The sequence below is a fragment of the Sus scrofa genome, chromosome 18 (genome assembly GCF_000003025.6).
Source record: "Sus scrofa isolate TJ Tabasco breed Duroc chromosome 18, Sscrofa11.1, whole genome shotgun sequence".
In the NCBI taxonomy this organism is placed as follows: Eukaryota; Metazoa; Chordata; class Mammalia; order Artiodactyla; family Suidae; genus Sus; species Sus scrofa.
In genome coordinates this window covers 17,470,664-17,484,714 of record NC_010460.4, presented here as the reverse complement: position 1 = coordinate 17,484,714, position 14,051 = coordinate 17,470,664, and the positions used below count along the sequence as shown (strand labels likewise).

At 45.6% G+C, this 14,051-nt stretch overlaps 1 protein-coding gene across 1 annotated transcript in view; it reads right to left on the bottom strand.

The window, feature by feature from the left end:
• PODXL (podocalyxin like) overlaps positions 1 to 14,051 on the bottom strand; it is a 50,169-nt gene that overhangs the window by 9,793 nt on the left and 26,325 nt on the right. Inside the window, exon 2 of the mRNA XM_003134669.5 lies at positions 361 to 987. Within this exon, the coding sequence (XP_003134717.3) occupies positions 361 to 987 (627 nt within the window). The remainder of the gene's footprint in view (positions 1 to 360; positions 988 to 14,051) is intronic.

Here is a 14,051-nt window from a genome sequence, read left to right as displayed (position 1 = left end):
GTCACATTTGTTGTACCCACAGGGGTGGGACTAAGCAGGTGATTCAACAGGTCTGACACAGGTCATGATCTTGAGACTCATGATCCATCAGAGAGTTTTGAAATGAATTTACTGGGTTAAGACCAGCACTTAAAAAAAGAAAGTGACTGTTCAACGGGGCAGGTCAAAACCCTGAGCTCTCAACACACAGCCCTGTTGGCCTCTGCTCATAACTGAAATGGGAAATGAGCTGAGTGAGGCTGGCACATATTCAGGCTATGTAATCCACAGCGTGAAGCTGCATCTTCCAGCTGGGCAACTGTATAGAACATAAGCACTTCAAAGTTTCTTTTTGCTTGAAAAAAGAAAAACTTTACTTACTTATTGTAATCAGCATCTCCTGAGTTGTGAAGGTGGCTGGTGTGCTGACACTTGTGGTTGCAATATTTCTGTTTGATCCCTGGGAGGAGCTCCCTGGGGGCTCTGGAGTCATGGGGACCAAAGTCACAGGAACAGGAGGAGTCCCAGGGACCGTGCCAGGCTGGGAAATGCTTGCTAGGGCGGGAACAGGAGTAGAAGCAGGACTGGTCTTTGAGGTATTATTCAGATTTATAGGTGAAGTGGTTGTCTGATGTCCTTCCGTAGAGACCACGCTGGCTGTAACTTTAGTAATTTCACTCTGACCGCTTGTGATTTCAGGCTTTGTCGAGACGGTGAGTGCTGTGGATTTCAAATCCTCTGAGCCAACTGTAGGAGAGCTGCCTGAGGTTGGTTTTTCAGTTTTGGTACTGGCTGCTGGACTTGTGTTTTGCTGGGCTGACGTCACCCCTGAGGCGCTAGATGATGTGGGCATGCTGCCCTTGGGCTCTGTTGAACTCTGAAGTGAAGATCTGCTAGTTGTGATTGAGGTTGAGTTGAGAGACATCGTCTGAATGCTTGCTGTTGAAAAGGTGTTCGACACGGCTGAGACTGTGGTGCTGGCTATGGTGTTGGCTGTGGTGTTGGCGGCTGTGGTTACAAAGACAGCACATAATCAGGGTATTAGCCACAAGTCCTCTCCACGTTTCTCCAGCCCTTCCCCAGGACCCAAAGGCCTTGCTCCCATCCCTGCCCTTCTGTCTGGGCTGAAGGTCTGGGTCCTTAATGTGCCCAGATTTTTCTGGGGTTCAAGAAGCCTCTAAGAGGGAGACTGAGAGGGACGCAGACGAAGGCAAGAGACACTCAGCTCAGGAGAAAGACTAAGTGGCCGGTCCCACTGCACACGGGGCCTGCAGCGAATCCCCTGCCCTCCCTCTCTGGCCCCGGGCACACGCCCTTCAAGGCTGCCAAACCCCACGCCATCCAGCAGCCCCGCTCCTTCTCGCTACTCCCAGACCCACGAGCTTGCAGAAGAGGCAACCGAGTCACGCGTGCTGAGCTGCCCTCTCCTAAGCCTGGCGGTAGGTGCATGTCGCCGTTCTTCTGGAACTACATCGAGAAGGAGAAACTGGTAGAGTGAAATTGCACAAATTACTATTTCCGTGCAACTGGGGAGCCGGGCTAAGAAAGAACAGGGTGGTGTGGCTCTGACTTTGTCCAGCCTGCGAGCTTTAACCTTGTCAAGGGGTCAGGGAAGGAAGCGCTCAGATGGATGGATGGAGGGAACCTAAGTGGCAGGGCCCTTGGACACAGTGGGACGTACGGCGCATGTAAATCCACACCCTCGGCAGCCAGGACACAGAATAAATAACAGACAAGTTCATGTCTAGCTCTGGAGACGCCATGGAGGAAACGTCCAAGGCAATGCTGCAGAACGCGGGGCAAGGGGCTGTCGAAGAGGCAAGGAAAAGCGTCTCAGAGGTGACCATGAAGCTAAGACCTGAAGGACGGTGACAGGAGAGCTGTGTGAAGAATGTGAGGCTGGGGCTCCCCTCATGGCGCAGCAGAAAAGAACCCAACTAGGAACCATGAGGTTGTGTGTTCGATCCCCAGCCTTGCTCAGTGGGTTAAGGATTCGGCGTTGCCAGGAGCTGTGGTATAGGTCGCAGACGCGGCTCAGATCTGGCATTGCTGTGGCTGTGGTGAAGCTCACAGACAAGGCTCAGATCCTGAGTTGCTGTGGCTGTGGTGTAGGCCAGTGGCTACAACTCCAATTGGACCCCTGGCTGGAAACCTTCATATGCCGAGGATGCGGCCCTAAAAAGGAAAAAAAACATACCCAAGATAAAATGAAACATAAGATCACCCTCCTTAAACCAAAATAAGGATTTGAGATTTTATTCTAAGGGGGGGGGGAGCCACTGAAGGCTTTAAATCAAAGAAGCTGTATAGGGTGATTTACAAAGAAACACTCTTGCTGTTTGGGGGCACAGGTGTGGCGATGGGCAGGAAAGAGGCATTAGAGCAATGCCAGTGAACTGGATAAGAGCCGGCTGTATTAAGCCAACAACACAAGAGCCAAAAAGAGGATGGATTCAAGACTCTATTTGAGAGACAGAATCAACGACTTGCTGATCTACTGAGTGAGGGGGAAGAAGAGAAGCAGGGAGGATTCCAGGTTTTCTGTCTAGCAGGAGAGCGAGGTGGGCAGTGTACGGTGGGTTTCTATCACTCTCGGTAGCCACTCCGACATTTTTCTGTTTGGAGAATTCCCCACACAGTAAGACTGATGGAAGCAGGATGTGCCTCCTGTTACAGATGCTGAAATAAGAGCCTCCCTTGTGACCGGAGCACATGCCTGCACTAAGCTGCCACGAACAAGACACGAACATCCTAGCCAGCGAGGGAAGAGGCGGGAGACTGAGGAGCTCTGCCGGCGGCAGCCCTGGAATCGCTGAGCTCAAATGTGAGCAGCACTGGAGGCGAAGCCAGAGCAAGTGGCCACAGCCAAAGCTAGTACCCAGTGCGTGGCATTGGCGAGCAAGGCCTCTTCAGACAAGTTCCATAGCCTGATCTGGATAATATTAAAGGAAGCCCTAGATGAATCTTTAGCCGTCCTAGCTCCTCTACAAGCTAGACAATATCCCAAGATATGAATACGTTTTGCTACGAGAACCAGGAATTTGTTATCAGGAGTGGTTGCAGGCAACAGGAATTCAAGGATTAGTTATTGGGGTTAAAGGCAATTGGAATTCTGCCAAGTCTCAAAGGACATGGCTTTACCATCCCATTGCATTTTATGGAGAAGCAGTCACAATATCACCTACCATCCAGAAGGAAGCGCCCATAAAGTGGCCTTGGCCTTAGCAGGGCGGAGTGGCTTCTGTGGTGGAGGAACATGAAGGGCACACGTAAAAGGACGTGTGTACAAACCAACAGTGCTATGGGTTTGACAGGTGTTTTTCCTTCTGGGTAGTTTATACAATAATGGTGCTTGGTATAACTGATCAGGTCATAGTATCTTTTTGGCAAAAAATATGAGACTGCTGAAGGGGCTATCGGCATATTTGAAAAATTAACGGATTGGAGGAGAGGTGGTTGGTTACTTCTTAGAGTGCTGAGTCAGTGAAAACAGGGTTTCTCAGCCCCCCAAACTCTGGACACTTTGAGCTGGATACTTCTTTCTCGTGGGAGACTGTCCTGTGCTTTATAGGATATTTAGCATCATTCCTGGTCTCTACCCGCTAGATACAGATGAGACATACCTCCCTCCCCAGTGTGACAACAGATGCTAGCAAATGTCCCCTAAGCGAGTCAAAAATCACTACCAGTGCAAACTGATGGCTTAAAGAAAAAGAATAACTATCCTAATTCCTATATCCTATCAAAGCACAGACTGAAAATCGGAGATGTTTTTTGCCCCCCCTCCTCCTTTTTTTTAAGGGCCACACCTGTGGCATATGGAGGTTCCCAGGCTAGGGGTCTAGTTGGAACTACAGCTGCCGGCCTACACCACAGCCATACCAGATCTGAGCCGCGTCTGCAACCTACACCACAGCTCATGCCAATGCCGGAACCATAACCCACTGAGTGAGGCCAGGTATTGAACCTGTATCCTCATGGATGCTCATCAGATTCCTTTCTGCTGAGCCACAACGGGAACTCCCCAGAGATTTTCTAAAGCAACCATAAAGGAATGTCTCATTGCTTGCAGCTGAAACACTGAGACCAAAAGATAAATATAAAGGTGTGACCCATGGGCTGCCAACTTATAGGATTGGTTTAATTCCTAGTCTCACCAGGCCACATGTGAAAACAGGACCTAGAGAAGTGGGTGGTGCCACTCAAGAGGATGCAGATGTATCAGAGGATCCGTAAAACTTGACCTGTACTCCTACCTTGCCTGCAAACTCTCGGTAACCTTACTTGAGCTCATGGACACAAAGGGCCATTTCCCTTCATCATCTCCACCACTTTGCATCCTCTCTAAGCCTTTAATAACTGCCAGATACCCAAGACAGACAAACACAGGGTCTGACCCAGACGAAGGCTTCCACATGAAAAAATACCTGCAAACACTCTAGAGAATGGTGTAGGGTTAAAGAAAGAAAAGAAAGAAAGAAAGAGGAGTTCCCGTCGTGGCGCAGTGGTTAACGAATCCGACTAGGAACCATGAGGTTGCGGGTTCGATCCCTGCCCTTGCTCAGCGGGTTAACGATCCGGCGTTGCCGTGAGCTGTGGTGTAGGTTGCAGACGCGGCTCGGATCCCGCGTTGCTGTGGCTCTGGCGTAGGCCGGTGGCTACAGCTCCGATTGGACCCCTAGCCTGGGAACCTCCATATGCCGCGGGAGCGGCCCAAGAAATAGCAACAACAACAACAACAAAAAAGACAAAAAAAAAAAAAAAGAAAGAAAGAAAAGAGAATGGTGTAGGGTAATACAATATGAGGATGGGAGTTCCTGCTGTGGCCCAACAAGATCAGCGACATCTCTGTAGTGCCAGGATGCAGGTTCAATCCCTGGTCCTGTACGGTGGGTTAAAGGATCTGGCGTTGCCGCAGCTGTGGCGTATGTCACAACTGCATCTGGGATTGAGCCCTGGCCCAGGAATCCCATATGCTGCAGGGCAGCCCCTGTCCCTATACAAGTATGAGAGTGTTAGATTAAGGTGGGATAATTGCAATTTTATATCAAACTGAGTTTGTCCATATGGGCATGCATTCCAGAGATTTTGGGTCAATATGCTGCGTCAAGCAGCTAGAGGTGGTTCTAATTGTTTTAAGAAAACAATTGACAAGGAAACTGGACTCAATGGTTGTTAATAATAAAGTTGCCAGAAATTCCCTGGGATAATGAATAGGAAGAAATCCAAAGTCTTAGAGAGCTACGGGAGTTCGAGTGGTTTACATGATCTGCTCACTCACACCCAGACTTTGTTCTAAAGGAGTGTGAACAAAGGAGCTCAAAGGACACCCCTTCACCAAGGTGTGAAGAAATACTGTGTGTGAGCTCTCAGATGCAACCTTTTCATGTCTCTGAGATGAGGACGTGTTATAAATTACTATACAGCACACTTCGACAGTGTTTTTTTTTTCTGAGTGGTTCATAAAATAATAGTGCATCTTCTCGTTGATGGTGTTTTGGATTTTGATTAAATCTGGCATATTGGTGAGGGACTGGTAGCATATTCCAAGAGATTGTTTTAGCTGTTCCTCATCAGCCAGGTATGCTAGTAGGAGAAGCTGCCGATTTCCATGGGGATGGACCCCGGGTTCACTGGGTAGCAGAGACACAAGCAGAATTTCATTTCCAGGGGGGAAAAAATCATCCATTATGGGTACTATACCATAATGAGCAGCAGGACCAGGATGGAAACCAGAATAGTCTAATGAAGGGTATGTTGGACAGTGGCTAATAATCATGTGTTTTTTAGGATCAAAAGGGACAGGCAGCCACAAAAGTCCTACCTCTAAGGCCAGCAAACTGAGACCAGGTTCAATCACCACAGCAGAGAACACAGCCAGCCACACATCCAATTCAGTTCTCCAGAAACTGAATCCTTTCACAGACTCAGGGTACCTCGAATGAAGTATTAGTCTCCCAAAGCGGCTCTTAAGAAATGACCACAAACTGGGTGGCTTGAAACAACATAAATGTATTCTCTCGTGGTTCCAGAGGCTATAAATCTGAAATCAGCAGAGCCACGCTCCCTCTGAAGGCACTTGGGAAGACCCTCCTTTGCTTCCTCCCAGCATCGTCAGTGTTCCTTGGCTCACAGTTATAATCACTCCTCTCTCCGGCTCCATCGTCACACGACCTTCCTCTGTGTGTCCTTCCTCTTACAAGGACACCCGTCCTTGGACTTAAGGCCCCTGTAATACAGTACGAGCTCATCCTAACTTGATTACATCTGCAAAGACCCTCTTTCCAAATAAGGGTGCATTCACAAGTCCCATATCGGGGACTAAGACTTGGACCTAACTTTTGAGAACACAAGTCAACCTCCTAATCTGCTCTCCCACCTCCACTGGTTCCACTATAAAAACCAGGGTATTGTATTTCAAATACTAGAAATCAGCTCTCCCTGCTTTAAACAGAAAGTGAATGCGAGAAAAAGATCATCCGTTAGTTGATAAAATGACTTGAGATGGTGAGAGAATCAGGCTTAAGTCAGAAACAGCGCCCAGAACACTGCTGACTCCACCTCCTCCACCAATAAGCAAGGGGGGGGGCCTCTGCTGGCATCCGTCACCCTCAGTCCTGGGTACTAGATTTTATTTCCGAGAGATCTCAATCTCCAGGGATGCTGTCAGCAGGAGGGCCTCCAATCTACTTTTGTGACTGGACATCAGAGTCCCTAGGAGGCACCACAGGAAGCCCCAGGGTCCCATTTGCCTTCTTCTCTGTGTCATCATGCAGCAGCACATAAGAATCGCAGACAGACAGCAAAGCTGATGAGGTGAAATGAGGTTAATGCTCTACTCACTCTGCCCCTCCCCTTTTTTTTGTCTTTTTAGGGCCACATCCATAGCACATGGAGGTTCCCAGGCTAGGGGTTGAATCGGAGCTCTAGCCGCCAGCCTACCCAACAGCCACAGCAACACGGGATCCAAGCCCCGTCTGTGACCTACGCCACAGCTCACGGCAATGCTGGATCCTTAACCCACTGAGCAGGACCAGGGATCAAACCCAAGTCCTCATGGATACTAGTCGGGTTCATTAACCACTGAGCCACAATGGGAACTCCTCACTCTGCCTTTGGTGAAGCTCTGTGCTCTGTGCAATAGCACGATGGTGAAAAAGGCACTTGGGTCGTCCATGAGCAGTGCTGCTGACAGACCAAGGCTGAGGAAAATACACATTCAGACCCAGAGCCTGCTCCATGTGCCTCCCTACACTATGGCCACTGGTTCACGAGCCCACACAGCCATCACCAGGCGGATGGAGAGAGAAGTGGACAGACAGGCCCAAGGGGTCACCTTGTCCATCTGATTAATGAGAGTGAGACAAAAACTCTCACAGGCCAGCCCATCCCCAGGAGTCCATCCACATGCCTCTTCCCTACAAGTCCTTGCACTGGCTCTCCATATTTGTTCCTTCTAAGTTCCTGTCTACCTGCAAACCATGAGACATGCCAAAGAATCTGGGCAGACCCTCACCTCAGTGTAGCTCACCTCCCCCTGCCCCCCTTCCAAAAAACTGATCCATGTACTATTCAAAGTTCTGCCCATTGGAAGAACTTTCTAAGCTGTCCTTCAGGGGCTCCCCCAGAAAGGGCCATTATCCCAGAGCAGTCCATGGTGGCCTGGCTCCAATGTATTATACACATTAACTTGGCGCTTTCATTCCTCAAATGATCACAGAGAACTGACTCTCTGAACCCTTTTTAGGTAGGAGTTGGGGGGGAAGGTGGAGGAGTGGCAGGAATAGGAGTGTGAGGGCATGAGCCACTGCAACTGCCATGCATCTTTCTTTAGGACCTGCTCAGATCTGGTCCTATATATACTCACTGGTTTGATAAGGGAAAACAGTGAAATAAACCCAAAGAAAAACAATAAGAATGAAATGATAAAAATAAAACAAACCAACAAAACAGAAACCACAGGACAAGAGCAAATATCAACAAAGTCAAAATAAAGATAAAAGCAGAAACCAATGAAATAGAAACCAAAGAACAAGAGCAAATACCAACAAAGTCAAGAACTGATTTTTTTAAAAAGCTAAATATAAAATATGAGGTATATAAACAATAACAGATATTTATAGTATAGGCATTAGGAGCAAATGCTAATAAATTTGAAGCAGATGAGACAAATTCCTAAAAAAAAAAAAAGAAAAACTACTAGAGTGACTCAAGAAATAGAAAAAATTGTCCTATATTCATAATGAAATTGAATTGCTAGTTACTACTTTTCTCATAAAAAAACTCCAAATGTGGATCCAAGGATCAAATAACTCTAGCTTTACAGGAACTTTCCTATAGCATCGTCTGTTCTGCCATAATATGTGTGTCTGCAAAACAGAAAAGTACAAACAAATAAAAAGACGGATAGATCTGGTTTCGTCAAAATGAAGAACTTATGTATATCAAAAAAACCACAGGACTTCTAGTTTCAGCCAATGAGAATAAAGAGCCAGAAAGAACATTTTTTCCCACACTTACAAGAAAAAAGGTGGAAAACAGGAAAATTAATGACTTTTTCTTTTTGCAATTGCACCTGCAGCATATGGATGTTGCTGGGCTGGGGGTCGAATCGGAGCTGCAGCTGAGGCCTACACCACAGCCATACCAGATCTGAACCACAGCTACGACCTACAGCTTATGGCAACACAGGATCCTTACCCTACTAAGCAGGGCCAGGGATCGAATGCATGCCCTCACGGAGATGTCAGGTCCTTAACCTGCTGAGCCACAATGGGACCTCTGACTTTTCTTGACCCCACTGGAGAAGTGAGGTCATAGACAAACAGCATGAAAAGTGGAGGCAGTCAACCACAGGGAGAAATGGGACTCCAGCATTTGCTTGCTCAGGACAGAGCTGGTAAGAAAATTAAAGTAAAATGTGCACTGAATTACCAAAGGCTGAGCATAGGCTAGTGTGAAGGTGTGTAGACCTGAGAGCTACAGACATTGAAAGGGTCACACCCTTGCGTAGACCTCTACCCACAGGGACCCCACAGGGGCTTGTAAGGACGCCTGGGGAGAACCTTGAGACAGTGCCTCAGGGCGGGCCGGGCCAAGAAAACAGGAGCAACTGCTGAACCCCTACGAAGCCCCACATCCAAGGGGAAAAGCCTGACTTCAGTGCAAGTCAGCAAAATCTATAGCCTGAGGGCTCTTGTGGAGACCCCACCAGAGCTGGGGAAAGACAATGGCAGCCACCAATGAAACGCTGCCCAGATTTATCCCCCTCTTTCTGCTAGAACATGAAAGCATTCAACTGTAAGAGAAAGGTAAAAAAAGGACTGCCGAGGGGAGCGGTGGCAACCCACTGCAGCTGGAAAGGCAATAAGCAAAATCATAAAGCTCTTTACCCCTGGGAGTGGGCAGGAATACGTGCTAAATGCAGCACAAGTTCTAGAAGAGAGACAGGAACACACGAGTGAAGGCCACACCCTCGAGCTCCAGGTTCCAGCGCCCAGGCAAACATCAGAGAACGTCCTTCTACCCTGCCATTAACTCGGAATGCCAGCGGGTGTGAAGGAAAAACAAGTGGAATTCGGCTCAGGGGAGCTGCCAAGACAGGCTTGCTGGGAGCAGCAGAAAGGGAGGACCCGCAGGCCAGCAGGACACAGAGGTCTCACCTGAGGAATTCGTAGCCTCTGCTGCAACATCCAAGGTTTGGGTGGGGGGGTTAGGTTTTTAGTTTTTCTAGTATAGTTGATTTACATTGTTCTGTCAATTTCTGCTGTACAGTAGTGACCAGTTACATATATATATGTATATACTTTTTCTTACATTATCCTCCATCACGTTCCATCACAAGTGACTAGATATAGTTCCCTGTGCTACGCAGAAGGATCTCATTGCTTATCCACTCCAAATGTAATAGTTGCATCCACTAACCCCAAATTCCCATCCTGCTCCCTCCCCGCACCCCCCTCCCGGCAACCACAAGCCTGTTCACATCCATGATTTACAGCAACATGGATGGAACTAGAGACTCTCATACTAAGTGAAGTAAGTTAGAGAAAGACAAATACCATAAGATATCACTTATGTCTGGAATCTATTACACGGCACAAATGAACCATTCTATAGAAAAGAAAGCAACGTCCAGTATTTAAAGCCAGCCCAACCCCTGACAAGATTAGCACAAACCTTCGCACTGAAGACACAGCAGAAGAAAAGCCATGCTCTAGGCAACCACTGATCGGCTCTCTGTCTCTATATGGATTTTGCTTATTCTGGACATTTCCCATAAATGGAATCACACCATGTGGTTTCCATGACTGGCTTCTTCCAGCTAGCATAAACGTCTGTACGGTTCACTCATGCTGTGGCATATGTCCATTCTCCATCTCTTTTTATTTACTGAATGATATTCCACTATAGGGATAGACCCCATTGTGTTTATCCATTCATCAGTTGATGGACATTTGGGTTGTTTCCACTTTTTAGCTGTTATAGTGCTGCTATGAACATCTGTGTACAAGTTTTTGTGTGATATGCTTCATTTCCCTTGAGTATACGGTGGGAGTGGAATTTCTGGGTCATATGGTGACTCCATGTTTAGCATTTTGAGGAAATGCCAAACCGTTTTCCTAAGTGGCTACACCATATTACATGCCCACCAGCAGTGCATAAGGGTTCCAATTTCTCCACATCCTCACCAAGAACTCTTAGCATCTTTTCCAATAAATTGTTATTTAGTGGGCATGAAGTGTCTCACTGTGCTTTAATTTGCATTTCCCTAATTTGCATTTTATAAAATATAAAATGTAACACTACATCAGGATCAAGTAAGGTTCATGGCTGGTTCAGTATTTGAAAAAAAAAATCAATCAATACAATTCATCTTAGTAACAGTAAGAAAAAACATACAATTATCTCAATATATGCAGAAAAAAATCACTTGACAAAATTCACCATGCATTCATGATTTTTTTAAAACATGTTCTCTGTAAACCAGGAAGAGTGGGAACTTTCCTAACCTAATAAATGATATCTCCAAATAAACCTACAGCTAACATTGTACTTAACACCCTTAAATTTGAGAACACAGCAAGGATGCCCTCCCTCCCCACGCCTATTGAACATGGTACTAGAAATTCCACCCCATTCAATAACGGGGGAAGAAAATATTTCTTACAAAGAACAATGAAAAGATAACCCAGTTTGTTAAAGTAGGCAAAAATCTACAAGGAAAAATTGCCAAAGAAGATAGCCAGATTGCTGAAAAACATGTGAAAAGTTGCTCAACTTCTTTAGTCATTAAGCAAATGCCAATTAAAGCTACAAAGCAATATCAATATACACCTATTAGAATGGCCCAAAACAAACTGACAAGAGCAAATGCTAGACAGGAACCCTTATATACTGCTAGTGGGAATGCAAAATAGTACAGCCACTTTGGAAAACAGTTTAGCAGTTTCTTTTAAGGTTAAGCATACAATTACCATATGACCCAGCAGTTCCATTCTTGTGTATTTACCCAAAAGAACTGAAAACTGGTGGTCACATAAAAAAAAAAAAAAAAAAAAAAAAAAGCCTATATGAAAATGTCTAGAGCAACTTCATTCATCATCAAAAATTAGAAACCAAGATATCCTTCAACAAGTGAATGGATAAACAAAGTGTTATATATCCATACAATGACTACATAGAAATAAAAAGAAATGAACTACTGATTCACCTAACATGGATGACTCTTAAAGACATTTCAAGTAAAAAAATGCCAAAAGGCTATACACTGGGTTTGATTGCATTCATACGATTTTATGGAAAAAGGAAAACTACAGGGATAGAAAACAAATCAGTGGAAAGGAGAACTTTTAGGACAATGGGACTGTTATACGTGGTGCTGGCGTGACGGATACTAGACTCTGCATTTGTTGAGTACCACAGTACCCCCAGAATTAACTTTACTTGGTGAAAATTGAGAAGAAGAAAAAAACTGAGATGTTCGGAAAATCCCAGGATATAATGAGGACTATGAAAATAAATTGAACTATGTTATAGATAACCTCACTGGAGGGGTGGAAAAAAGAAATTGAGCAAAGTAACTGCAAGGGGAGGTTTTTGACTGGATACTGTAAGGTAACAACAAAAAAAGAACTCTGTAAACAGCGAACAATAAATGGTAAATTGGTTTCTTACAAGGGTATGGGTTGTCAATTTTAAATCTACTTGTGTACTAGTGTTGATCAAATAAGTAAATAAATTATTAATAACATGGGTCAGAGTTATCACTGTTGGAAAAGGAAGTTACAAAGAAGCAAGGTGGGTGGGGAGGGGGCTAAAAGAACCCTGTGATGCTGGATTAAAGAAATGTCAGTATGAATTCATATATATATGTGTGTGTATATATATATATATATACACACACACAGATAGATAAAGAACTATACAGATTTGTGTGCCTGCATGGGTTAGTTCACAAATATTTATTTCCTAGTTCTGTCCACTGAGAGGGTCTAGAAGCAGTGACATGCCAGTAGCATCAGGTATACTCAACCATTCTCCAATAAAATGAACTAAGGATCCTTGGAGAAATGGCTTGATTCCAGGGCTGACAGAGAAAATGCAAGACAAGTGAGCCTGGAACATCTTGTAAGGCCAGAAAGTACACAATAAAAAAAGAGAGAGAGTTCCCATCGTGGCGCAGTGGTTAACGAATCCGACTAGGAACCATGAGGTTGCGGGTTCGGTCCCTGCCCTTGCTCAGTGGGTTAACGATCCGATTAACTTTACTTGGTAAAAATTGAGAAGAAGAAAAAAACTGAGATGTTGCGGTGAGCTGTGGTGTAGGTTGCAGACGCGGCTCGGATCCAGCGTTGCTGCGGCTCTGGCATAGGCTGGTGGCTGCAGCTCCGATTCGACCCCTAGCCTGGGAACCTCCATATGCCGCGGGAGCGGCCCAAGAAATGGCAAAAAGACGGAAGGAAGGAAGGAAGGAAGGAAGGAAGGAAAAGAGTGGAAAAATCCAAAAGACATGGGCACCAACCCGAAAGGGCTCCTAACGGCCAAACCTAGAACAATGTGCACAACAAAATAAAAAACACTGGATTGAAACCCAAAGACCAAATCTCCATGAGTCCATGCTGGAGGTAAATGATTAAATATATACAGAAATAGGAGAGGGGAACTAATTACCCATATAGAAAAATTCTGAACAACCGTAGATACTCTTGCCACCTTCAGGAGGAAGGCATCCCCAACCTCCCCAGAGTATGGGCTGGTCTCAGGGACTCTCTCAGGATGGAAAGGGTAAAAGTGTAAAGTTCGAGCAGAAAAACCTAGTGGACACGTCCTCTTAGCCAAATGATCAGAGTTAGCATCACGCTAAGTCACAACCAGTGATAAGTCCTCAGGTCCCCAGATGTGATGAGAAGGACCTTTCCCCCGTCATTTCTTTCTAAAAATACATAACCCCAGTCTAACCATAAAAAAACTTCAGACACATCCACATTGAAGGGCGTCCTACAAAACACTCAGCTAGTAAGTATTCTTAAAAACCACCAAGGTGGAGTTCCCTTGTGGTGCAGTGAGTTAAGGACCTGATGTCAATGCAGCAGTTGGGGTCTCTGTTGTGGTATGGGTTTGATTCCTGGCCAAGGAACTTCCACACGCCAGGGGTGTGGCCAAAATAATAAAAAAAAGCCGCCAAGGTTATGAACCATATAAGGAAAGGCTGAGAAACCGCCACAATTTGAAAGAGACAAGGCAGACATGGTGATGAAATGCAATGTATTCTAAAACCAAAAAAAGACCAATAGCAGAAATATTGGTCAAATATGAATGAAGTCTGTAGTTTAGGAAATAGTATTAAGCCAGAGTTAATTTCCTAGTTGTGATAAATGTACCATGGTATGCAAGATATTAATATTAGGCGAAGATGAAGGAAACGTATATGGAATGCTGCGTCATCTTCGCAACTTGCCCATAAACCTAAAACTCTGTTAAAAGAAAAGTCTGGGGTGTTTTTTTTTGGCTGCCCCAGGGACATATGGAAGTTCCTGGGCCAGGAATCAAACCTATACCACAACAGAGAC